This window comes from Amblyraja radiata, chromosome 27, assembly GCF_010909765.2.
Source record: "Amblyraja radiata isolate CabotCenter1 chromosome 27, sAmbRad1.1.pri, whole genome shotgun sequence".
In the NCBI taxonomy this organism is placed as follows: Eukaryota; Metazoa; Chordata; class Chondrichthyes; order Rajiformes; family Rajidae; genus Amblyraja; species Amblyraja radiata.
This window is the reverse complement of record NC_045982.1, coordinates 575,186-601,877: the sequence shown is the minus strand read 5'-3', so window position 1 is coordinate 601,877 and position 26,692 is coordinate 575,186. Positions and strand designations below refer to the sequence as shown.

General features: G+C 50.5%; 1 protein-coding gene across 1 annotated transcript in view; it reads left to right on the top strand.

Moving 5' to 3' along the window:
- Nucleotides 1–26,692, top strand: part of lck (LCK proto-oncogene, Src family tyrosine kinase) — a 51,882-nt gene that overhangs the window by 7,313 nt on the left and 17,877 nt on the right. The window contains exons 2-11 of the mRNA XM_033044819.1: nt 4,663–4,775; nt 7,262–7,331; nt 8,109–8,202; nt 9,512–9,610; nt 9,933–10,036; nt 10,651–10,800; nt 11,907–12,059; nt 12,990–13,169; nt 19,389–19,465; nt 22,096–22,249. Coding sequence (XP_032900710.1) covers nt 4,668–4,775; nt 7,262–7,331; nt 8,109–8,202; nt 9,512–9,610; nt 9,933–10,036; nt 10,651–10,800; nt 11,907–12,059; nt 12,990–13,169; nt 19,389–19,465; nt 22,096–22,249 — 1,189 coding nt within the window. The 5' untranslated portion in view covers nt 4,663–4,667. The remainder of the gene's footprint in view (nt 1–4,662; nt 4,776–7,261; nt 7,332–8,108; nt 8,203–9,511; nt 9,611–9,932; nt 10,037–10,650; nt 10,801–11,906; nt 12,060–12,989; nt 13,170–19,388; nt 19,466–22,095; nt 22,250–26,692) is intronic.

Here is a 26,692-nt window from a genome sequence, read left to right as displayed (position 1 = left end):
AAAAAGTTAAGTCCTCTTCCTCTGTGAATCACCCGAGGTCGGGCCCTATTGTGGCCTCCGCAGCCAGTCCGATGTTTTCAGGCCCTCTTTGCCAGAAAGCTGAAACTCCGGCGTTGGGTGAAACACTCCTCGGCTGCTTGGAAAACGTCTGGAGTGAGTGGCGGACAGACGGATGTGGGTCAATGTTACAATTATAAACGATGTCACATTTATCAACAATTTCTCCCACCTCCACTATGACAGGTTTAGCTCATCTTGAATCTGTTCATTTTCCTTTACTGAGAATCCAGCAGTATTTCCTTCCTCAATAAAGACCGGACGTACTTCAAACCATGTGCGTCAGTCAATGTGCTGAGAGAGCCTACCCCTGATATACTGTCAGCTTTCAGCTGCCCCATTTCTGATCATTTCCCCTTGTCGAATGTTAGACAAGACCCTCGACAACAGTAAATGGCCGATAAATATTCCCTTCCAAGCCACAAGCCATCGTGAGCTGGAGCATTGCCACCCGTCCTCCCTGACACTCGAGCCTATATCCTGGGACATCCTCCCCATCAGCCCACCTTCAGTGGAAGAATTACAGCAATCAGCAAGGTGACTCCACCCACTCTACTGGTCCAGGGATGGACAGTCAATGGTGGCCTTGTCGCCAGTGCACCAGGGGGGTGGGGGTGGTGTGGGGGAGTAGGGGTGGGGGTGGTGTGGGGGTGTGGGGGTGGGGGTGGCAGGGGTGTGGGGGTGGTGTGGGGGTGTGGGGGTGGGGGTGGTGTGGGGGTGGGGGTGGCAGGGGTGTGGGGGTGGCAGGGGTGGGGGTGGCAGGGGTGTGGGGGTGTGGGGGTGGCAGGGGTGTGGGGGTGGTGTGTGGGGGTGGCAGGAGTGGGGGTGGGGGTGTCTGGTGGGGGTGGGGTGGGGTGGGTGTGGGGTTGGCAGGGGTCTGGGTGGCAGGGGGCTTCACAGACTGACACATGGGTAGAGCTCTAATGACTGCCGATGTTTGACCAACCCTTGCATGGAAAGTTTACACAACTATCAGGCTTGTGCTGCCACAGTTATGAACAGTTTTATGTCATACCTCTTGAGTTATGAAAACCTCAAAGAATGGACAAAGCAGGCATGGAAACTGTTTCAGTGCAGGTTGACCACACAGTGACACACAAATCAAGCAACATGCTCACCACAAAATACTGCTGCACTGGTAGATTGACAGCTCTGCCTCCTTCTTGCAGCAAGGCAGTTGTCAGAGTCACGGGGGCTGCACTCGGTGTTGTGTGGAATGTATATCCCAGGATGAATGTGTTAGCGACCCAAGTGGTGACCCTTGGACTATCCTTGATCGGACTTTACTGGCTTTACCTTGCACTAAACGTTATTCCCTTATCATGGATCTATACACTGTGAACGACTCGATTGTGATCATGTATTGTCTTTCCGCTGCTAAACACTCCTTCCCATTCCCACACTGACCTTTCTGTCCTAGGCCTCCTCCATTGTCAGAGTGAGGCTAAACGCAAATTGGAGGAACAGCATCTTATATTTTGCTTGGGCAGCTTACAGCCCAGGGCTATGAATATAGATTTCTCTAATTTCACGTAACCCCTGCATTCCCTCTCTCTCCATCCCTCCCCCACCTGTCACACCAGCTTCTCATTCTCACCTAGCAAACAGCTGACAGTTTGCAGTTTCCGTTATCATTGTTACTTTTTTGCTTATTCTTTCATTCATTTGTTCCTTATCTCTCTATATCATCGTCTATATCTGTATCTCTAGTTTCCCTTCCCCGTGACTTTCAGTGTGAACAAGGGTCTCCACCCGAAACGTTACTTATTCCTTCTTTCCAGAGATGCTGCCTGTCCCGCTGAGTTACTCCAGCATTTTGGGTCAGGCAGCATCTGTGGAGAACATGGATAGGTGACGTTTCACAGAGTGCCGGAGTAACTCAGCGGGTCAGGCAGCATCTGTGGAGAACAAGGATAGGTGACGTTTCACAGAGTGCTGGAGTAACTCAGCGGGTCAGGCAGCATCTGTGGAGAACATGGATAGGTGACGTTTCACAGAGTGCTGGAGTAACTCAGCGGGTCAGGCAGCATCTGTGGAGAACATGGATAGGTGACGTTTCACAGAGTGCTGGAGTAACTCAGCGGGTCAGGCAGCATCTGTGGAGAACATGGATAGGTGACGTTTCACAGAGTGCTGGAGTAACTCAGCGGGTCAGGCAGCATCTGTGGAGAACATGGATAGGTGACGTTTCACAGAGTGCTGGAGTAACTCAGCGGGTCAGGCAGCATCTGTGGAGAACATGGATAGGTGACGTTTCAGTTCAGGAGCCTTCTTCAGTCTCTTCTTACTTTTGGCAAAGTTCTTGGCCAGTGAATTGAATATTTGCACTAAGAGATATAAAATACAGATATGTGTGTTTTTATAATCTGAGGTTTTATTTAATAGAATGAATACTGATTTGTTGTTGTTGCTTCACCAAAGGGAGGTTTTGTTTGAAAGGTTTTTTCGCACAGATCACTTTCTCTTCTGTTCAACCAAACACGTTAGTCACGGAAATTCCATGGTAGAATTAGTGCGTGAGGCGACGATAGCATCACGAGCAGATGAAGACGTCAAAGGAAAACAGAAACATTGTCTCCTTGATAATCTTACAAGATTAATTTCCAATATTTTAACTGAGAAAGGTTTGAGTCAGGTAGAGGATTCTAAAAGCAGAGGGCACAGGTTTAAGGTGAGAGGGTGGAGAGATTTAAGAGGGACCTCAGGGGCAACTTTTTTCACTCAGAGGGTAGTCCGTATCTGGAATGAGCTGCCAGAGGAAGCTGTAGATATAATTACAACTTTTAGACAGACATTTGGACGGATACAGACGGATAGGAAGGGTTTAGAGGGCTATGAGCCGAATACAGGCATTGGGACTAGCCCAGTAGGCAACTTGGTCGGCAAAGTGGGCCGAAGGGCCTGTTTCCGTGCTGTACAGTTCTATGACTCTGTAGACAGCTACCCAGGGAAACCTGCATCTGTTTATGGGAAACCTGCGTCAGTCTGAAGAAGTGTTTTGGCCCGAAACGTCACCTATTTCCTTCGCTCCATAGATGCTGTTGCACCCGCTGAGTTTCTCCAGCATTTTTGTGTACCTTCTGTTTATGAAATATGTTTCCCAGTGGCCTGGTGCACAGTTCCACACATACCTCTTCTATTAGTTTCAGCTGAACAATAAAATCCTCTCTAGGAATGCGCGAGAGTCTGCGGCAGAATGTGACCTAAACATGTGAACCGTGCAGCCTCTGCGTGTTTCCACCCGGAATAAGCGTGTTCACATGATGCTGCATTTTAACGTGTCACATCAGGCTAAATCTGGACTCTGGCCAATGCGACTTCAGTTCAGTTTATTGTCACGTGTGCCGAGGTACAGTGTAAAGCTTCTGTTACACGCTAACCAGTCAAGGAAAGACAACACAGGATTACAATCGAGCCGTCCACAGTGTACAGATACATGAGAAGGGAATAACGTTTAGTGCAAGGTAAAGCCAGTAAAGTCCGATCAAGGATAGTCCAACAGTCCCTGGCGAGGTAGATAGTAGCACAAGACTACTGTCTGGTTGCAGTAGGATGGTTCAGTTGCCTGAATACAACGATACTGTGCAGAGAGCGAGCCAAACCTTGCAACGTTCCCATCCGAGCAGCAATGATGCTGGATACTGACACGGTGGAGAACATGGCTAGGATAGAGTGGATGGGCCGAGCGGTACCATGGATGTGTGAAGCCAGGTTCATGTAAAGGAAACAGGAAATTGTCCATACGTCAAAATCCTACAAGATGCTGGAGATAAAACAAATACTCAGCAGGTCAGGCAGCTTCTGTGGAGAGAGGAATTGTTAATCTGTTAAGGCAGTACTTTCCTCACAAGTTGGTAAATAACAAATTTTGGAAGACTGAAGTTCTAGGCCCATTGTGCACTGCCGTAGAGGTGTACAGCATGGAAACAGGCCCTTCAGCCCAGCGTGTGCATTCCAACCAATGTGCCCCAGATAAACAAGTCCCATTCACCTGCATTCAACCCATATCCCTCTGAAACCTTGATCAATGTTGCTGTAAAAATCCTTCAAATAAACATCCTTTATCACTCAGAGTAACGGATACTGTTCTGAATGATGAACTGTGCGACATTGTTAGATGCAAGTGACTCCAGTTCCTGACAAGCAAGGCAACGGAAAGAGTAACAGGGGCAGTGATAATCCCTTCACATCAAGAGGCTTTAGCTGGCACGGAGCCAGGGACCCGGGTTCCATCCCGACTACGGGTGCTGTATGTACGGAGTTTACACGTTCTCCCCGTGACCTGCGTGGGTTTTCTCCGGGTGCTCCAGTTTCCTCCCACACTCCAAAGACGTACAGGTTTGTAAGTTAATTTGCTTGGGTAAAATTGTAAATTGTCCCTAGTGGGTTTAGGATAGTATTAGTGTGCGGGGATCACTGGTCAGCAAGGACTCGGTGGGCCGAAGGGCCTGTTCCTGTCCTGTTAACTAAACTAAACTAAACTAAAGTGACTGCGCGGAGCAGTGAGTGAGGGGAGCATCAGTACACACCTGCAGGCGTGAAGCGTAACCTCAGGGAAGACGTTAGTCTCTGTGGTTGAAGTTGTTGGCTCTGTTTGTTTTCCAGCAACCATGGGCTGCAACTGCAGCACGGACTATGACGATGACAACTGGATTGAGGACATGTGTGAACAATGTAAGCTGGAGTATGAGCGTGAGCAGAAGCAGTACCAGCAACAAGTGAGTCTCTTCCTCGGCACCTGGCCGATAATCAGCTTCATCAATGGTTCCTGAAATCACACAGGGATATCTTTCAATGTCCTGGTGATTGACAGGATGCATCGGAGGTAGAGTGGTAGTGCAGCGGGTAGTGCCTGCGCGGTGGTGCAGCGGGTAGTGCCACTGCCTCGCAGCGCCAGACACCCGGGTTCCTTCCTGACCTCGGGTGCTGTCCGTACGGAGTTTGCACGTTCTCCATGTGACCACGTGGGTTTCCTCCGGGTGCTCCGGTTTCCTCCCACATCCCAAAGCCGGGCAGGTTTGTAGGTCAATTGACCCCCTAGTATGTAGGGAGTGGATGAGGAAGTGGGATAACATGGAACTAGTGTGAACGGGTGATCGATGGTCAGCATGGACTCGGTGGGCTGAAGGGCCTGTTTCCATGTTGTGTCTCTGGACTAAGCTGCATCACAGTAACATGCCTCGGACCAACTCACCCATGCCGACCAACATGCTGATCTAAACTAGTCCCACATTTGGGCCCACATGCCTCTAACTCTTCCCTCTCCCATTAGGTAGGATCTGACCACAAGGTGAAGTCTGTAAAAGAGAGGAGTTGAAATGAGAAGCTAAAAGCAAAATATGGGCAGAGGTGGTGATGTTCCAGGGGCATTGGTGAAGAGAAGGCAACCTACTCATCCCTACAATATCAGAGGAAGTAAATAATGATGAAACCCGTGTAGTCAGCTTTGAGTGAAGAATGAGGAAACAAGGAACTGCAGGTGCTGGTTTACAGAAGAAGACACAGAGTGCTGGAGTAACTCAGTGACTGATAACCAGCTGGTGCCAGCCTGCAATGCCTTCAGTTAATCTTTAACTCCTTTCCCATCAGACCCCAAGGTGGTGTTTCCCAGAGCTGCCTCTGTATCAAAGCCAAGCACTGGGACATTTACACAGTGCTGGATGCAGTGACCAGTGGTGCCTCTGGTGCAGTGACCAGTGGTGCCTCTGGTGCAGTGACCAGTGGTGCCTCTGGTGCAGTGACCTGTGTTGCCTCTGATGCAGTGACCAGTGGTGCCTCTGGTGCAGTGACCAGTGGTGCCTCTGGTGCAGTGACCAGTGGTGCCTCTGGTGCAGTGACCTGTGGTGCCTCTGATGCAGTGACCAGTGGTGCCTCTGGTGCAGTGACCAGTGGTGCCTCTGGTGCAGTGACCCGTGGTGCCTCTGGTGCAGTGACCAGTGGTGCCTCTGGTGCAGTGACCAGTGGTGCCTCTGGTGCAGTGACCAGTGGTGCCTCTGGTGCAGTGACCAGTGGTGCCTCTGATGCTCAGACCCACAATAGAGCAGCTCCCTCTGTTACCAGTTAGTACAGAAGCATTGGGCCGAAGGGTCATTTACTGCCACAGGCATTTCGTCCAATTCTACATTCAAGTTGTCCAATTACAGGAAGAATGTGGAGGCTTTGGAAAGAAGGGATTTACCAGAATGATGCCTGGTTTAGGGAGTATCAGCTAGAGGGAGAGATTGGACAAACTGGGATTGTTTTCTCTGGAGCGTGGAGGTTGAGTGGAGACCTGACATCAGTACATAACGTTATGGCACCTTTTCTGTAGCAGGATAACCAAACCCAAGCCCAGTAAATGCAGAGTGCTGGAGTAACTCAGCGGGTCAGGCAGCATCTGTGGAGAACATGAATAGGTGACGTTTCACACAGTGCTGGAGTAACTCAGCGGGTCAGGCAGCATCTGTGGAGAACATGGATAGGTGACATTTCACAGAGTGCTGGAGTAACTCAGCGGGTCAGGCAGCATCTGTGGAGAACATGGATAGGTGACGTTTCACAGAGTGCTGGAGTAACTCAGCGGGTCAGGCAGCATCTGTGGAGAACATGGATAGGTGACGTTTCACAGAGTGCTGGAGTAACTCAGCGGGTCAGGCAGCATCTGTGGAGAACATGGACAACTATGTTTCATATCAGGACACTTCTTCTGACTGAAGAAAGATTCTGACCCAAAACGTCATCTATCTATGTCCTCCAGAGATGCTGCCTGACCTGTTGAGTTACGCCCGCACACCATGTCCTTGAATGTTTAGAGGGATATGGGCCAAATGCAGGCAATTGTGGCAAGTTTAGATGGGATGTCATGGATGGCATGAACAAGTTGGGCCGAAGGGCCTGTTTCCATGCTGTAACACGCTGGCTCTGTGTCGTGTGAAAAGGGTTTACACACACAGGAGAGGTTCGGGATAAAGTTTACGAAGGAAGGTCCAGTTCTGGAAGATTCTACCCGTCAGCATGGAGTCAAAATGACCTGGGCTTTTCTATAGAACTGAATAGACTTTACTGGGAGAGTTTGAAAGAATGGAGATTGCCAAGATGGAGATTGCCATCGAACAGATCCACAACAGTGGCTGCCTGAGAACAATATCTCTACTTCCTTCAGTAACTTATGGTGAAGCTCAATGTGCCACCACACAGGCTATCACTGCTTTCCGTTTTACTCTAGAACTATCCAGAAGTTCGAGATCCCTTGGTGGAATATGAGCATCATTCTCCACCCACCTCTCCCTTTCCGGGTAAGTTATCACCAGGCCGGTTGTAACCAGCATGGCCGTGCGATCCTGGCATGAATGAAGCAGGTGGGTGATGTCGGAACGAATGAACGAATGAATGCATGAATGAATGAATGAATGAATGAATGAATGAATGAATGAATGAATGAATGAGTGAGTGAGTGAGTGAGTGAGTGAGTGAGTGAGTGAGTGAATGAATGAATGAATGAATATTTCATTATCACAGCGATGAGTCAGTGATGAGTCACAAGGTATGCAAAGGGTTGCCACATAAAGGTCAAACTTTAACAGTATCCCCTGCTGGTTCCAGCATTTTGTGTCCATCCTTGTTGTAAACCAGCATCTGTGGTTGGCTTGTCTGGACCGTATCCTCCAATAAATGAACGACCTTGCTCACGATCTGGGCTGCTTTGATTCATTTCATAACGTCATAAGTGACAGGAGCACATCAAGTCTACTCCGCCATTCAATCGTGGCTGATCTATCTCACCCTCCTAACCCCATTCTCCTGTCTCTCCCCATAACCCCTGACACCTGTACTAATCAAGAATCTATCTCTGCTTTCAAAATATCCACTGATTTGGCCTCCACAGCCGTCTGTGGCAATGAATTCCACAGATTCACCACCCTCTGAAAAAATTAATTTCTTCTCATTTCCTTCCTGAAGGAACGTCCTTTAATTCTGAGGCTGTGCCCTCTGGTCCTAGACTCTCCCACTAGTGGAAACATCCTCTCCACATGCACTCTATCCAGGCCATTCACTGTTCTGTTTGTTTGCAGCTGATGATCTGTTTGTGGCCTTGTACAACTACGAACGACAACATCAGGATGACCTGGAGTTGAAGAAAGGCGACCAGATAAAGGTGACCAGTCGGTGAGTTGTGTCGGGCAGACGCCACGCTGAGATTAGAGCAGCCAGCACTCTGACTGAGGGACAAGACGGAGAATGTGAGGAGGAAATGTAAACAAAGAGATTGTAAACATTACTGCAGTTCCTTGAAACAGGAAGAGAATTGCAAAAATCACAGGAGCCTGAAAACTGTGAGCTCCAGGTTCAAGATCAGCTTCTTCCCAACAACATGAGGCTGTTGAACACAGCACAACACTGACCCCAGCATCTGACTTTACACTACTGCCATTGTTCCACATACTTTGGTTTTTGCACTGATATGATCTAGTTTAGTTAGAATAACTAATTGTATAATGTGCCTGTAACACACCACAGTCTGTAGTGCAAGAACAGACACAGTGTGTGTTAGATCACAGTTGCTGAGGTTAGTGTTGTGCAGTGTTCAACAGCCTCATGTTGTTGGGAAGAAGCTGTTCTTGAACCTGGAGGTCACGGTTTTCAGGCTCCTGTACCTTCTTCCCCATGGTAGCAGCGAGATGGGAGCGTGGCCAGGGTGGTGTGGGTCTCTGATGATGCTGGCTGCATTTATGAGGCAGTGCCTCCTGTAGATCCCTTCGATGGTGGGGGGGGGGGGGGTCAGTACCTGTGATGGACCGGGCAGTGTGTGGTGGGGGAGGGGGTCAGTACCTGTGATGGACCGGGCAGTGTGTGGTGGGGGTGGGGGGGGGGGGGGGGAGGGGGGTCAGTACCTGTGATGGACCGGGCAGTGTCCACCACTCTCTGTAATCTCCTTCATTCCTGGGCGTTGAGTTACTGAACCAGGCTGTGAAACAACCGGTCAGAGTGCTCTCTACTCTACACCTGTGGAAGTCCGATAGAGATCGATCTTTTGTTTATTTGTTGCCTTTGGAGATTAAACATTTTGTACCAAGTTTGCGTGAGGGAGTTATGTGGCCCGGTGGCGCAGCGGTAGAGCTGCTGCCTCACAGCACCAGAGTCCCGGGCTCCATCCTGACTACGGGTGCTGTCTGTGTGGAGTTTGCACGTTCTCCCTGTGACCGCGTGGGTTTTCTCCGGGAGCTCCAGTTTCCTCCCACACTCCAAAGACGTGCAGATTTGTAGGCTAATTGGCTTGGTGTAAATGTAAAGTTGTCCCTGGTGTGTGTAGGATAGTGTGAGTGTGCGGGGATCGCTGGTCGGTGCGGGCTCGCTGTACCGAAGGGCCAGTTTCCGCGCTGTATCTCCAATCTAGTGTGCGGGGGTAAGCGCGGTTTGATGTGAAGATGTCACTGATTGTTGGATGACCCATTAACACCATGTCCTGTGTGTACAGGGAGGGCGAGTGGTGGAAGGCTGTGTCGATAGTGACTGGAGAAGAAGGATACATCCCATACAACTTTGTGGCTCAGGCCCACTCGCTGGGGATTGAACCGTAAGCTGCTCGCCTGCTCACTCGCTGCCTCTCTCTGCCATTGTCACACTTACCGTCTGTTCCCGATCATACCGGAACCTTCTCCCTGATCTGCCACGCCCTTTCTGTCTAACCCAGATAGTGCTTGTTCTATCTATGATCGGACTTTGCTGACTTTATCTTGCACTAAACATTATTCCCTTTATCCTGCATCTGTGCACTGTAAACGGCTCGATTGTAATCACGTATTGTCTTTCTGCTGACTGATTAGCGCACAACACTAAGCTTTTCACTGTACCTCGGTACACGTGACAAACTACACTCTCTCTTGTTCTGTGGACAGCTGGTTCTTCCAGAGTCTAGGCCGCAAGGATGCGGAACGGCAGCTGCTGACCACGGGGAACACGCACGGGTCCTACCTGGTCCGTGAGAGCGAGACCACCAAGGGTACGTGACACGGGGGGGGGGGGGGGGGGCAAGGGGGTGGGAGTTGGGGCAGGGGAGGGGGGGATGGGAAAGGACAGGAGGGTAGGGGTGGAGGGGGGGGAGGGGAAGGGGACATGGAGAGGGGTGCTGGGTGTGTCGGGGAGGAGGGGGGAGGGGAAGAGGTGGGTGAGGGGGGTGAGGGAGGGGGAGGTATTAGGGGGCAGGGTGGAGGGTGCTGGGGGGGGTGGGGGGAGGTTGGGGGAGTTCACACCGTGCCCATTGTAGGTCACACCTACAGCAGCCTGGTCCAAGGAGCTGTGGACCACTGTGGTCAAGGTGAGGTGCTGACCTGGTGTGGATCTGTCTCAGGCTTCGACAATCACTGGTGTAACCGACCAGCCAACCAGCGCCTGTAACTATTGTCATGTGTACCGAGCTACAGTGAAAAGCTTTGTTTTAGAGTGATACAGAGCAGAAACAGGCCCTTCGGCCCAACTTGCCCACACTGGCCAACATGTCCCACCTGCCCGCGTTTGGCCCATATGCTCAGGTTTCCAGCATCTGCAGTTCCTTTGTTACTCCATCTCTCAGGTATTGTTCTGTTACTGATATTTATACCATTATGCCGGACACAGGCTCGTACTCGCTGTCTGTAAGAGACATGGACCCACAGCATGGAGATGTCGTGAAACACTACAAGATCCGCTCCTTGGACAATGGAGGATATTACATCTCGCCCAGGATCTCCTTCGGTACTCTGCACGAACTCGTCGACCATTACTCCTGTAAGATCACTCTTCCAAACAACTCTCTCAGTACCGTAGTCCCAGAAGCTTCACTAGTGATTCGGCTTCCCTTCAAAATATATCTTTTTAAGTTCAGTTTAGTTTAGAAATACAACATGGAAACAGGCCCTTCGGCCCACCGAGTTCATACCGACCAGCGATCCCCGCACACTTACACTATCCTGCACACACTAGGGACAATTTACAGTGTTTCCCGAAACCAATTAACCTAAAACCCGGTACATCTTTGGAGTGTGGGAGGAAACCGGAACACCCGGCGAAAACCCATGCAGGTCATGGGGAGAACGTGCAAACTCCGTACAGACAGCATCCGTAGTCGGGATGGAACCCGGGTCTCTGGCGCTGTGAGGCAGCAGCTCTACCCGCTGCGCCACCGTGCCGCCGGTTCTCTGTGTGTTTATTGCATTCGGGGGATTATTGCCGGTGCTGCTGCCAACAACACGAGGTCATGAATGTGTGGCTGAGGAGTTGGTGCAGGAGGTGGCCATTCACACACGGGGACCATTGGGATCTCCTCTGGGCCGGAGGTGACCTGTACAAGAGGGATGTGGCACCAGAGGTGGAGGGGAACCACTATCCTGACAAGGAGGTTTGTCTACTCTGCCATTCAATCATGGCTGATCTATCTCTCCCTCCTAACCCCATTCTCCTGCCTTCTCCCCATAACCCCTGGCACCCGCACTAATCAAGAATCTATCCATCTCTGCCGTAACAATATCCATTGACTTGGCCTCCACAGTCTTCTGTGGCAATGAGTTCCACAGATTCACCACCCTCTAGCCAAAGAGGTGTTTAAACCAGGCTGGCAGAGGCGGGTGGGGTGGGTGGAGTGGGGAGGGGGGGGGGGGGGATGGGGGGGGGGAGGGGGTGGGGGGGGGGGGGGGGTTGGGGTGGGGAAGGGGGGGTGGAGGGGGTGTGGGGGGGAGGGAGGGCGTTGTAGAGGAGAGGGAGCACTGTGTGGGTGGTGCCCCCTTGGACAGACTGGCCTTGGTCCAGAGGCCGTACGGAGGTGGAAGTGTCGATGCCCTGGACTCACCCAGCTCTCTCTCTCTCTCTCTCTCTCTCTCTCTCTCTCTCTGTTACAGATAATGTCGACGGCTTGTGCCAGCAGCTGAGGAAACCGTGCCAGTCGCACAAACCACAGAGGCCGTGGTGGCACGACGAGTGGGAGGTGTCACGGGAATCACTGAAGCTGGTGGATAAACTGGGGGCTGGGCAGTTTGGAGACGTGTGGATGGGTAGGTAGCACATGGTGTGGTACATGGAGTGTGGTGCATGGAATGTGGTGCATGGAGTGTGGTGCATGGAGTGTGGTATATGGTGGTACATGGAGTGTGGTACATGGAAAGATTTGTACAGCATGGAAACAGGTAGTTCGGCCCACCTCATCCATGCTAGCCTTCCTGAGTTAGTCACACTTGCCCACGTTTGGCCCACATCCCTCTAAACATTTCCTATCCATGTACCTGTTCAAATGTAATTTAAATATTGTTTGAGTACCTGTATACTACCATATATATCTACATACTGAATATAATATTCACCTACCTCCTCTGGCAGCTCGTTCCGTACACCCACCACCCAGTTAATGGAAACAGGCCCTTCAGCCCTACTAGCCCACACTGACCATAATTCTAATTGTTAATTCAATGAAACCTCACTGGCCAGTTTATGATTTTGTAACACTGATCACGGGACGGGTGTGCTGATCACGGGACAGGTGTACTGATCACAGGACAGGTGTACTGATTAATGGACAGGTGTACTGATCACGGGACAGCTGTACTGATCATGGGACAGGTGTGCTGATCACGGGACGGGTGTACTGATCATGGGACAGGTGTACTGACCACGGGACAGGTGTACTGATCACGGGACAGGTGTACTGACCACGGGACAGGTGTACTGACCACGGGACAGGTGTACTGATCACGGGACAGGTGTACTGATCATGGGACAGGTGTACTGATCAAGGGACAGGTGTACTGATTAAGGGACAGGTGTACTGATCACGGGACAGGTGTACTGATCACGGGACAGGTGTACTGATCAAGGGACAGGTGTGCTGATCACGGGACAGGTGTACTGATCACGGGACAGGTGTACTGATCATGGGACGGGTGTACTGATCATGGGACAGGTGTACTAATGCTCCCCTTCATTGGCAGGTTACTACAATGACAACACCAAAGTGGCCATTAAGTGCCTGAAGCCGGGCAGCATGTCTCCTGAATCGTTCCTTGCTGAGGCCAATTTGATGAAGACGCTGCAACATCACAAACTGGTGAAGCTGAACGCGGTGGTGACGGAGGAACCGATCTTCATCATCACTGAGTACATGGCGAATGGTGAGTGTCCGCGGGCAGTGAGCAGCCCCCATCCCGTGCTGGAACAGCGCTGAAATACACACAACGCTCCCCTTATACTGACTACACAAGGTTCTGCACTGTATCTGAGCTCTGAACCATGTGTAGGAAGGAACTGCAGATGCTGGTTTAAACCGAAGATAGACACAAAATGCTGGAGTAATTCAGCGGGACAGGCAGCATCTCTGGAGAGAAGGAATGGGTGGCGTATCAGGTCGAGACCCTTCTTCACACTGAGAGCTCTATGACTCTGAGAACCAATGAGACAATGATTGAGACGTAGGCACTAGTTAGTTCTAATTAACTAGAACTAAATTAGTCATCTAGTTACTGTGTGTCAAGGATCTGCCCTTACTCAGTGAAGACAGACACAAAAAGCTGGAGTAACTCAGCGGGTCAGGCAGTATCTCTGGAGAGAAGGAGAGGGTGACGTTTCGGGTCGAGACCCTTCTTCAGACTGGTTGAGGATGAGTGAAACGAGAGATAGACGGTGATGTGGAGAGATAAAGAATAATGAATGAAAGATATGCAAAAAAGTATTGATGATAAAGGAATCAGGCTGCTTGTATGGTGATGGTACTCAGTGAAGCTGTGCCTAGCCACACCACCCATGACCATGTCTCCACAACTCTGCTGCTCACAGTGGGAGTGGCCGGATACTGTATTGTTCCTGCTCCAATGTTGCCAGAACAGTTCAAGGCTCTGAACTCTGATTTTCTTTGAGAAACACGGCTGATGTTTCATTTCCATGGGAAGTAAAGGCCCCTGGGGAAACGTGTTTGTGTTAGAACGTTTTTGGCACAACAACAAACTTTATATAAATGATTTGGACTGAAACTATTGCCAAAGGAAAACAGCATTTTCCTTTTAGTTAATTAATGATTTTAATCAAAATTCAGGTAGATGGCAGTTTGGAGCCAGGGGTGCAGTCTTGATGAGGAATGTCCGTTTTGGAAACGCAGTCTCATGAGACACTCGTACATATAACACAGAATATAGAACAGTATGGAACAGGAACAGGCCCTTCTCCTCACCATGTCTGTACCTCTTCAACACTACAGTACCTGCTTCTACCTTCCCTAGCAGTTTCAGGCACCCGTCACTCTCTGTATTAAACCATGCCTCACAAATCTCCCTTCAGCTTTGCCCGCACATTCTAATCCTACGCTCTTCAGACCATGGCGTTTTCACACTGGGAGCAAGGTTTATCTGGGCCCCGATCTCTGCCTTTCATGGTATTCTTTTATCAGAGAATGGAGCAGCTGGGCTTGTACACACTGGTGTTCAGAAGGATGAGGGGATATCTTATTGAAACATATAAGATTGTTAAGGGTTTGGACACGCAGAATCTGAGCAGAATCCCGAACCGTCACCCATTCCTTCTCTCCAGAGATGCTGCCTGTCCCACTGAATTACTCCAGCATTGTGTGTCGACCTTTTCTCGTGAGCAAAGATCTATATCTCTCAGTACAAGTGACATTTCCTGCAGCTCCAGATAAATAGTTTAAAGTTATTAAGTTATTTGACATACTCAAGATGTCCTTTCCACCCTTGCCAATGTAGCCATGGAAATCTCTTTATTCCTGAATGAAGGAAGATGATGGAGCCAAGTCCTTCAGGAAGTTGCACCCAGTTTGTCGAGTAGTCTATGTCCCAGAGATGCCAGAGACCAGATGCATCTTTTGTAACAATGACCAGAAATACTAAGGTCATTGCAAACTATTTTTAAATGTGAGAGAGAAAACATTAACAGAGTCCAGCAACCTCCCAGACACTAAACTGGCCCAGGTTTCAGCCGATAACTCAGTCTAGATGTACTTGGTTAAATGGAAATGTCAGATTGTTGAAAAGAGATTCTCGTTGCTCCAACTGTGAGGACATTTGGCACATGAATGGACCCGCTGGGTAAATGGAACGAGCTGCCAGAGGAAGTGCATGTGGCCGGTACAATAACCACATCCTACTGTAGGTGAGGCATCTTGGTCGGCATGGACTAGTTGGGCCGAAGGGCCTGTTTCCATGCTGTATGATTGATGTCACCTATTGTGAATCACAAGAGCTCAGAATTGTCTGTCATTTGATTCATCTGAGGAATTTAAATGTTAGTGATTAATTAAATCTAGAACAAAGAGTGACTATGAAACCACCAGCCTGTCATCAAATCCCTTCGTTCATCAATGTTCACGTACAGACACCAATGTTCACGTTGTTGTTGGTCCTTCATAGTCGAACAAGACCATGACTTCAGTGTTTGTGTGTCTGGAGGTGACTGGTGAGACTGATGCTCTGGCCCAGAGACTGGCCCGCATATGGGACACAGTTGGGTGGGCGCTGCAGGAGAAGTTGTCGTGGATCGAGCATTGTGCGGCGCGTTCCCTCTGAGCTTCATCTCATGTGGTGATCCTGCCTCGTCCAGTTGGCCGGTGCAGGTCCTGAAGTCATGACTTGTGCTTGACTTGGATTAAAGTGAGGGCGAGTTACACAAATCCGCAGCCGCACTCTCTCGTCCCGGCCTATCTGGATCCAGGGGCAAGACATAATCGTCGGGTGGCGATAGGTCAGGATGCAGTGGATGGCCACCAGTGTTCTGCGTGAACATTGTGCCCGAATTGCGCTTCACCACGCGTTGCTGGGTTCGCCTTCTGCCCGTTGGCTGCCAAATGGTGGTCTCCACCGCGTATTCCGCCGGATCCAGTCTTCATCTTTCGTGAATAAGGTAACAGCCACAATGTTTGCATTTGGTGTTTTCCTTCACCCTTCCAGGGTGCTATTCTCTATATGCAGTATGCCTGTGCGTGACTTTATTTAACGTGGGGAGACTGGTGCACAGACAGCCACCCCACGGTCCTTGACAGATCTGGGTCAGGATCCAGTGGCATGGAGTCCAAGACGACCGGAGACCCTTTTCTGCTGCAGCCTTCATCCGCCTTCCCAGCCGTTGTGACGCTCCACTAAGGTCAGCCATCATCCTCCGCCTGTTCCACCGTTGAGGTCTTGGTTGGATTGCTCTTTGTCAGAGACCTCCCCCTCGACCTTACCGCCATGGGTAGCCCTACCTGGAGCATAGCTCCAGACGGCATCGCTCTCAGGATCTCAGGTCCACACAAGCTTCTCCACCACGACAAGGTGACAACCCACGGGGAAGATTCACGGACTGACACCAATATTCACAGACTGACATGACTGAGTTTACTCAGCCCAATCTCCCAGCATGTACACAAATGGCTCAACTGCACTGGCCTCAAAGTGTTTCAGCCAAGCGGACAGGATAGGTGCGGTAGAACAGGTAATAAACACCTGCCAGGTGCACCACCCTGTCGATGTACGCGGGCACCATGCTCCTGCATCTTGGGAACGTACAGGAAGCCATAAATCCAGAGTGTTTCATTGTCAGATCTACCGACAAAGGACCAATTACATTCTTACCTCCGCAACTATAAAGTAACATGCAGATAAATATACAATAATCAATAATACAATAAATAATAATACGAGGTGACCATGACAGTGCAAAACCAGTCGTTAGAGCAACGACAGACACAGTCCGTGTTAGATCACAGTTGCTGAGGTCAGCGTTGTGCAGTGTTCAACAGCCTGATGGTTGTTGGGAAGAAGCTGTTCTTGAACCTGGAGGTCACGGTTTTCAGGCTCCTGTACCTTCTTCCCCATGGTAGCAGCGAGATGGGAGCGTGGCCAGGGTGGTGTGGGTCTCTGATAATGCTGGCTGCCATTTTGAGGCAGCGCCTCCTGTAGATCCCTTCAATGGTGGGGAGGTCAGTACCTGTGATGGACCGGGCAGTGTGTGGTGGGGGGGTGGGTGGGGGGGGGGGGGTGGTCAGTACCTGTGATGGACCGGGCAGTGTGTGGTGGGGAGGTCAGTACCTGTGATGGACCGGGCAGTGTGTGGTGGGGGGTGGGTGGGGGGGGTGGTCAGTACCTGTGATGGACCGGGCAGTGTGTGGTGGGGGGTAGGTGGGGGGGGGGGGAGGGTGGTCAGTACCTGTGATGGACCGGGCAGTGTGTGGTGGGGGGGGGAGGTGGGGGGGGGGGAGGTGGGGGGGGGGGGAGGGGGGTCAGTACTTGTGATGGACCGGGCAGTGTCCACCACTCTCTGTAATCTCCTTAATTCCTGGGCGTTGAGTTACTGAACCAGGCTGTGAAACAACCGGTCAGAGTGCTCTCTACTCTACACCTGTGGAAGTCCGATAGAGATCTATTATTTGTTTATTTGTTTCCTTTGGAGATCAACCATCTTGTACCAAGTTTGCGTGAGGGAGTTAAGCTGCCCGGTGGCGCAGCGGTAGTTTTGCTGCCTCACAGCGCCAGAGTCCCGGGTCCATCCTGACTACGGGTCCAACCTGTCAGTATTCTCTCTACCACACTGCTTTATTAAACGTTCAGATTTTTACAGAGAAGAATGAGAAGCTGAGCAGTTCGGTGATGTAAGAATGTTCGTTGTCGATCGGTTTGTGCTTTGGCCATGAACCAGCTCTTCAATATTACACTCTTGCTCTGCTGAATACAAACACGAGATCAAAGAATTCTCTGCTAATTGCTAAACTGCGGACCGGGTTGAAGTCGGGTTGTCTGAGTAAGGCTCCTCCTGTGCTGTGTCGAGCTGATGAATCTTGACCCTAATCCGTGTTCATTGTGAACCTTGTGCCAAGCAGCCAGGCTCAGCATGGAGAGTCTCCGCTTCACTCTCAAACTGGCCCATCCTGGTCTCTGATGCCAAACCGATGCTGGAAAGGATTTGACGCCGAGTTCGGAGAGAGGTCACGGTGTTCCAGGCTCCCGCTGGTCGGAGCTGATCTAAAATTGCAGTAAATCCACACATTCAGATCCCCGTGGACATGTTCCAGAGAATAACACCGACCTTGAATCTACTAAACAACTCCATTCTGGCACCATCACCGACATAAGGCAAACTGGGAATATTGTTCAGGAAAATGGTGTGCCTGTTGTCGGAAGGGTGATTCTGTGTGGAATAGGGATGTAGTCAGGGAGGAACCGTCAGCTCACTGCCTGACGACTGCAGCCGCTGGTGCCCTGGGTGGAGCTCAGAGTCACCATGTTCCATTTCCCACAGTTGTCCTTGATCCTGCAACAATGGGTGGGCCAAGACTCGAGGCGCTGGTGAATGTGAATGATAGAGGGCGGGACGGTGCATGGGGGAAAAATCCCAGCTGAAACTCACTCCGATCCCCCACAGTCATTGTGGGCAAGGCCAGCAGCATCATCAAGGACCAGTCTCACCCCCGGTCACTCCCTCTTCTCCCCTCTCCCACCGGGCAAGAGGTACTGAAGTGTGAAAACGAACGCACACCTCCAGATTCAGGGACAGTTTCTTCCCAGCTGTTATCAGGCAACTGAACCGTTCTCTCACCAACTAGAGAGCGGTCCTGACCTCATTTGAGACCCTCGGATTCTAATTAATTTAATCTATAATTAGACTCTACCTGGCTTTACCTTGCACTAAACGCTATTCTCTTTATCCTGTATCTGTACACTGTGGACGGCTCGATTGTAATCATTCATCTTTTCACTGACTGGATAGCACGCAACAAAAAAGCTTTTCACTGTACCTCAGTACATGTGACAATAAACTAAACTAAACTCAGCATCTACACTGACATCTCTGGGGGAAAAATTGGAATAGGTGACATGTTGGGACGAGACCCTTCTTCGAGACCCCCAGTCTGAAGAAGGGTCTCAACGCCAAAGGTCCCCTCTTCCTTTTTCTTCAGAGATCTTGTCTGTCCCGCTGAGTTACTCCAGCACTTTGTGTCTGTCTTTAGTGTAAAGCCGCATCTGCAGTTCCAACACGTCTACACTGTCATGTTGGTGCGTGGACATTAACCAAATGTAAACACTTGAACACCAATGGCATTGGGTCCATTGCGACGGGTGAGACTGGTCTCTCATCTCAGCCACAAGTCAATGTTGATCTTCTCACCCAGTATCGATACGATCCATCTAAAACATAAAACATTGCTGCAAGCACTAAAGGTAGACAAAAATGCTGGAGAAACTCAGCGGGCGAGGCAGCATCTATGGAGCGAAGGAATAGGTGACGTTTTGGGTTGAGACCCTTCTTCAGTTGCAAGCACTATGTAATTGATGCTTAATACATCGCGTGTGCTTTTGCAGGTAGTTCTTTGTACCTCTGTGGTATTTAGCTTTTTGTTTTCTCCTCTTTAGGCAGCTTGGTTGATTTCCTGAAGACATCAGTAGGATCAACGCTCAACATATTCAAGCTGATCGATATGGCTGCACAGGTGAGTTACGGTACCTGGTCCATATGGTGGTACAGGTGAGTTACTGTACCTGGTGAATATGTCAGTGCAGGTACCCAATAGATATAGTTGCGCAGGTGAGTTACTGTACCTGGTAGATAGGGCAGCACAGGTGAGTACTGTACCTGTTGGATAGGGCAGCACAGGTGAGTTACTGTACCTGGTGGATAGGGCAGCACAGGTGAGCCCTGTACCTGTGTGGCAGTGGGATTAGAACAGGAAACTGAAGTGAGTCAGCAGCCAGTGATGTTCAGGGTGAAACGTTTCACCAATGACCAATCAGGTTACTGTTCCAAGCCAGGTATTCACCTGCAGGTGTGGATGGGTAAATGAAGCTCTCTCCACAGCTACTGACTGACCTAATGAGCATTTCAGCACTTTCTGATTTTGTTTCAGGTTTCCAGCATCTGCAGTTTATTCCTGTCCTCAGCACCCGTGTCACATGTTGAGCCAGCTGCTGTCAGACTGAAAGATTAATCTTTTCCTTCTGCGTCCACAAACACACATAAAGCATCGCATCCATAACATTCATTAGAATTGTTTAATGCTTTGTTTCAGAGTCTAGAGTTTAATAGTCACATGTCACGGCAATGGAACAGCCGCAGGTTTACATTAGCCCATAAATGCAGTAACACAGAAAAATGTATAATAGTCAATAATCCAATAAATTAATAAAGTTATACTCGGTTACCCTAACGGTGCAAAACTCATCCATGGAGCACGCACAGACACAGTCTGTGTTAGATCACAGTTGCTGAGGTCAGTGTTGTGCAGTGTTCAAGAGCCTGATGGTTGCTGGAAAGAAGCTGTTCTTGAACCTGGATGTCACAGTTTTCAGGCTCCTGTACCTTCTTCCCCATGGTAGCAGCGAGATGGGAGCGTGGCCAGGGTGGTGTGGGTCTCTGATGATGCTGGCTGCCTTTTTGAGGCAGCGCCTCCTGTAGATCCCTTCGATGGTGGGGGGGGCCAGTACCTGTGATGGACCGGGCAGTGTCCACCACTCTCTATAGTCTCCATCGTTTCTGGGCGTTTGAGTTACTGAACAAGGCGGTGATGCAACCAGTCAGTGTTCTCTCTACACTGGGGCGGCAGCAAGCACATGAACAAGTACAAGGTGTGCCCTCAACCACATCCCGTCTCTGCGAACAAACGCTAACAAAGGCAAGATAGAGATAACAATCCTTTCACCACAGCCTGCAGATACTTCAGTGCAGAGAAGCAGGCAGCGTGTTGTAGACCAGAGGTCTCGTGGTGTGTGACAGGTTGACAAGGATCCAAACTGGTGCAAAACCAGCACCAACAGAAAATACAGTGTCAAACTGCACTGCCTGGCCGGAGCCAGCGCCATGATGGATCGGGCAGTGTCAGGGTGAGGGGGCTTGAGAGGCGGACAGGGAGAGGGCAGTCTCAGGGTGAGGGGCGTTTAACGGGGTGAGGGGCGTTTAACTCAGGGTGAGGGGCGTTTAACTCAGGGTGCAGAGGGACGGGCAGCTCAGAGTCACAGAGCAGCAACATGTCAGCCTGGCACAGGGAGGGCAGGGCGGTGGGCAGGTGGGCAGGTGGGCAGAATCCACCAAACCTGAAGCACACGGACATCGTTCTGTTTTCCCGCTGCAAAATGCCAAGTTCCAATTCCAGGGAGGGGGTGGGGCCTGCAGCTAATGTGCACCAGGATCACTGGAGATGTGTCCCACACTGGATGTGTCCCACACTGGGGATGTGTCTCCCACTGGGGATGTGTCTCCCACTGGGGATGTGTCCCACACTGGGGATGTGTCCCACACTGGGGATGTGTCCCACACTGGATGTGTCCCACACTGGATGTGTCCCACACTGGATGTGTCTCACACTGGGGATGTGTCTCACACTGGAGATGTGTCCCACACTGGGGATGTGTCCCACACTGGATGTGTCCCACACTGGGGATGTGTCCCACACTGGATGTGTCCCACACTGGATGTGTCCCACACTGGATGTGTCCCACACTGGGGATGTGTCTCCCACTGGGGATGTGTCCCACACTGGGGATGTGTCCCACACTGGATGTGTCTCACACTGGGGATGTGTCCCACACTGGGGATGTGTCCCACACTGGGGATGTGTCCCACACTGGGGATGTGTCCCACACTGGGGATGTGTCCCACACTGGGGATGTGTCCCACACTGGGGATGTGTCCCACACTGGGGATGTGTCCCACACTGGAGATGTGTCTCACACTGGATGTGTCCCACACTGGATGTGTCTCACACTGGGGATGTGTCCCACACTGGAGATGTGTCTCACACTGGATGTGTCCCACACTGGATGTGTCTCACACTGGATGTGTCCCACACTGGATGTGTCCCACACTGGAGATGTGTCTCACACTGGATGTGTCTCACACTGGATGTGTCCCACACTGGAGATGTGTCTCACACTGGGGATGTGTCCCACACTGGGGATGTGTCTCACACTGAACAAGGAGGAGGCATGACTGAGCAAGGGCCTGTCGATGTGACACTGGCGTTGCACCCCCACCCCACTAGCTGTCACACTGGAGTCCCCACACTGAGGGTAGGGTCGTGTTGCCCTGTGACTGTGATTGCCACTGAGCCCTGTCTCTGTTGCGCAGATAGCAGAGGGAATGGCCTTCATCGAACACAGGAACTACATCCACCGCGACCTGCGTGCGGCCAATATCCTGGTATCTGAGGATCTGTGCTGCAAGATCGCAGACTTCGGGCTGGCACGCCTCATCGAGGACAACGAGTACACGGCCAGAGAGGGTAAGGCTGCACTGCACATCTGCATCATACTGCCAGAGAGGTTAAGACCGCAGCTCTGAATCGGGATCAAGTGTGTTTAATTGTCCTATTTACTGACATCAGAGCAATGAAATTCTTCTTTATGCAGCTTTACCGTTAATACAATAACACACTGATAAATATGTAATCATCAGTAATACAATAAAGTCAAGTCAAGTTTATTTGTCACATACACATACGAGATGTGCAGTGAAATGAAAGTGGCAATGCTCGCGGACTTTTGTGCAAAAGACAAACAACCAAACAACCAAACAAACTATAAACACAATCATAACACACATATTCTTTTACATAATAAATAATGGAAGGAAAAAACGTTCAGTAGAGTAAGTCCCTGGTGAGATAGGTGTTTAAAGTCCGAATGGCCTCTGGGAAGAAACTCCTTCTCAACCTCTCCGTTCTCACCGCATGGCAACGGAGGCGTTTGCCTGACCATAGCAGCTGGAACAGTCCGTTGCAGGGGTGGAAGGGGTCTCTCATGATATTGTTGGCTCTGGAGTTGCACCTCCTGATGTATAGTTCCTGCAGGGGGGCAAGTGAAGTTCCCATAGTGCGTTCGGCCGAACGCACTACTCTCTGCAGAGCCTTCTTGTCCTTGGCAGAGCAATTCCCAAACCAGATGGTAATGTTCCCGGACAAGATGCTTTCCACCGCCGCTGCGTAGAAGCACTGGAGGATCCTCGGAGACACCCTGAATTTCCTCAATTGCCTGAGGTGGTAAAGGCGCTGCCTTGCCTTACTCACGAGTGCTGAGGCGTGTGATGCCCAAGTCATATCCTCGGAGATGTGGACTCCCAGATATTTAAAACAGTTCACCCTATCCACAGGATCCCCATTTATCCTCAATGGAGTGTACGTCCTCGGATGATGTGCCCTCCTAAAGTCCATGATCAGCTCCTTCGTTTTTTTGATGTTCAAGAGGAGGCTGTTATCCTGGCACCAGAGTGCTAGACCAGCCACCTCCTCCCGGTAGGCCTTCTCGTCGTTGTCTGAGATCAGGCCCACCACCACAGTGTCATCAGCAAACTTAATTAATGAGTTGGAGCTGAACCTAGCCACACAATCATGTGTGTACAGAGAGTACAATAGGGGGCTGAGGACGCAACCCTGGGGCGATCCTGTGCTCAGGGTGAGGGACTTCGATGTATTCCCTCCCATCTTGACTACCTGGGGCCTGGCGGTGAGAAAGTCCAGGACCCAGGCACACAGGGAGGTGTTGAGCCCCAATTCCATTAGCTTCCCGGCCAGTCTGGTGGGGACTATCGTGTTGAAGGCTGAACTGTAGTCTATGAACAGCATCCTCACGTAGCCCCCCTTCTGGCTGTCCAGATGGGAGAGAGCGGTGTGCAAGACCTGGGAGACCGCATCGTCCGTGGATCTGTTCAGACGGTATGCGAACTACAACGGGTCCATGTTCCGAGGGAGGAAGGCACAGATGTGTTTCTTCACCAGCCTCTCAAAGCATTTCATGACTACCGAGGTAAGGGCCACCGGACGGTAGTCATTCAGACAGGCTGGGGAGGCATTTTTTGGTACCGGTACAATGATGGATTTTTTGAAGCAGGCAGGGACCACGGACTTGTCCAGGGAGAGGTTGAATAATGTAGTGAGCACTGGAGCTAGCTGCGTAGCACAGGACTTGAGTACTCGCTCCGAGATGCCATCGGGGCCTGCAGCTTTTCTCATGTTCACCCGTGTCAGAGCCCTCCTCACGTCGTGCTCGGACAATGAGAATGTGTGCACATTCCTCCCTTCAGCTTCGGTAGCCAGCCCGCTGGCGGTATTGTCGATAGTCGGCAGACCTGGAGTGGTGTTGCCCCTCTCGAAACGAGCATAAATGGAGTTCAGGTCATCAGCTAGGGAGGTGCCGGCACTTGCGGATGAGGGAGGGGTGCTCCGGTAGTTGGTTACAATCCGTAGTCCCTGCCACAGGCTTCTGGTGTCTTGCTGCTCCATCTGTAACTCCATCTTGTCTCTGTACCTTCTCTTTGCGTCCTTCACCGCCCTTCGCAGTCGGTAGGACTCTGCCTTGTAGACGTCCATGTTTCCTGATGCCAGGCCCGAGTTGTAGGCAGCGGTGCGAGCATTCAGGGCCACACGAACAGACCTGTCTACCCAGGGTTTATGGTTCGGAAAGGTGCTTACCCTTGCCGTGGGGACGATGTTGTCGGTTACTGTTGCGATGAAGTCTGTGATTGCTTCCGCGAACTCACTGACGTCACTGGAACTAGCTTCGAACATATTCCAATCGACATCACTCAGTGCATCTTGCAGCATGGCCTCTGACTGGTCGGACCACCGCTTTAAGTCCCTCGTCTCTACCGCTTCCCGAACTATCCTCTGTTTATACTCCGGCAACAGGAAAATGCCAGCGTGGTCAGATTTTCCTAGGGGAGGGAGTGAAACGGCCTTGTAGCCTTTCCTGAACGGTGCGTAGCAGTGGTCCAAAGTGGACCACTTTGCATTACTAAATTAATCATCAGTAATAGTTGGTGGCCAAACTGCAGTCTGTAGATCACAGTTGCTGAGGTCAGTGTTCAACAGCCTGATGGTTGTTGGGAAGAAGCTGTTCTTCAACCTGGAGCTCACGGTTTTCAGCTCTGAAAGAGGCTGGAAAAGCATAAAGTGAATCATAAAATGAGTCTTGAGCAGGAATGGTGCTGGTGACACGGCACTAACTAATGACGAGGGTTCTGAATACCCAGCTTCACCACTAGGTGCCGCTACAACAGCAGTGTCACATATCGGACATTTACAATAGAAGATTGAGGGGGGATCTTATAGAAACTTACAACATTCTTAAGGGGTTGGACAGGCTAGATGCAGGAAGATTGTTCCCGATGTTGGCGAAGTCCAGAACAAGGGGTCACAGTTTAAGGATAAGGGGGAAATCTTTTAGAAACATAGAAACATAGAAATTAGGTGCAGGAGTAGGCCATTCGGCCCTTCGAGCCTGCACCGCCATTCAATATGATCATGGCTGATCATCCAACTCAGTATCCCGTACCTGCCTTCTCTCCATACCCTCTGATCCCCTTAGCCACAAGGGCCACATCTAACTCCCTCTTAAATATAGCCAATGAACTGGCCTCGACTACCCTCTGTGGCAGAGAGTTCCAGAGATTCACCACTCTCTGTGTGAAAAAAGTTCTTCTCATCTCGGTTTTAAAGGATTTCCCCCTTATCCTTATTTAGGACCGAGACGAGAAAAACATTTTTCACACAGAGAGTGGTGAATCTGTGGAATTCTCTGCCACAGAAGGTAGTTGAGGCCAGTTCATTGGCTATATTTAAGAGTGAGTTAGATGTGGCCCTTGTGGCTAAAGGGATCAGGCGGTATGGAGAGAAGGCAGGTACAGGATACTGAGTTGGATGATCAGCCATGATCATATTGAATGGCGGTGAAGGCTCGAAAGGCCGAATGGCCTACTCCTGCACCTATTTTCTATGTTTCTATGTTTCTAACAGGGACATGAGAAACTGCAGATGCTGGAATCTTGAGTAAAAGGTAAAGTGCTGGAGGAACTCCCTGTGGAGGGAATGGACAGACGACATTTCAGGTCAGGACCCTTCTACAGACTGAAGTCCGACCTGACCTGCTGAGCTCCTCCAGCACTTGGCGTTTTGCACAAGCAGGATATCTAGGATATTTAGAAATAACATTTCACTCACTGTCACACTTGCCTGAGAGTTGTTTTTCTCACCACCTCCCTAACATGGGGTAAACTCCGCTGTTTGATCAGCAGTGCACTTCCTGACCCACCTGCATATAGTTTGAAACCCGTTCAAAATTAATAAAGCTCTCAGTTTTGTCAGAGAAATATGCAGAAGAGTGCCAGAGATGTGCCGACTGATGCACTAAAACTAAGCTTTGCTGAACTTTGTCCCTGAAGAGTATTAGTACAGGACATGTTGTCTTTATGCTCTGCTCCAATGATTCACACAGTCATCGTTGTCAGTGCATTGTTTCAGTGTGAGGGTGAGAGACAATGTACAGGATGCTGGCGACGGTGAACGTCTGCACGACAATGGCAGGCGGCTGGCTACTCCAGCACCATGTGCTGCTAAACCTCACAACCCTGGCCGTATGGCTGGGCAATAGCAATGTACACAGTGACCCTTGCTTTCCCTTTCTCCCCATCCCTCCCCCCCTCCCCAATCCTAGCTCCCCAACTAATCTGACTGTCTGAAGATAGACACATAAAGCAGGAGTAACTCAGTGGGACAGGCAGCATCTCTGGAGGGGACGAATGGGTGACGTATTGGGTCGAGGCCCTTCTTCAGACTGGTTTGGGATAAGGGATAAGTGCTACCTTCTGCACCCACACACAACTCACTGACTTCATCCATTTCACCACTAACTTCCATCCGGCACTCAAATACACCTGGACATTTCGACACTTC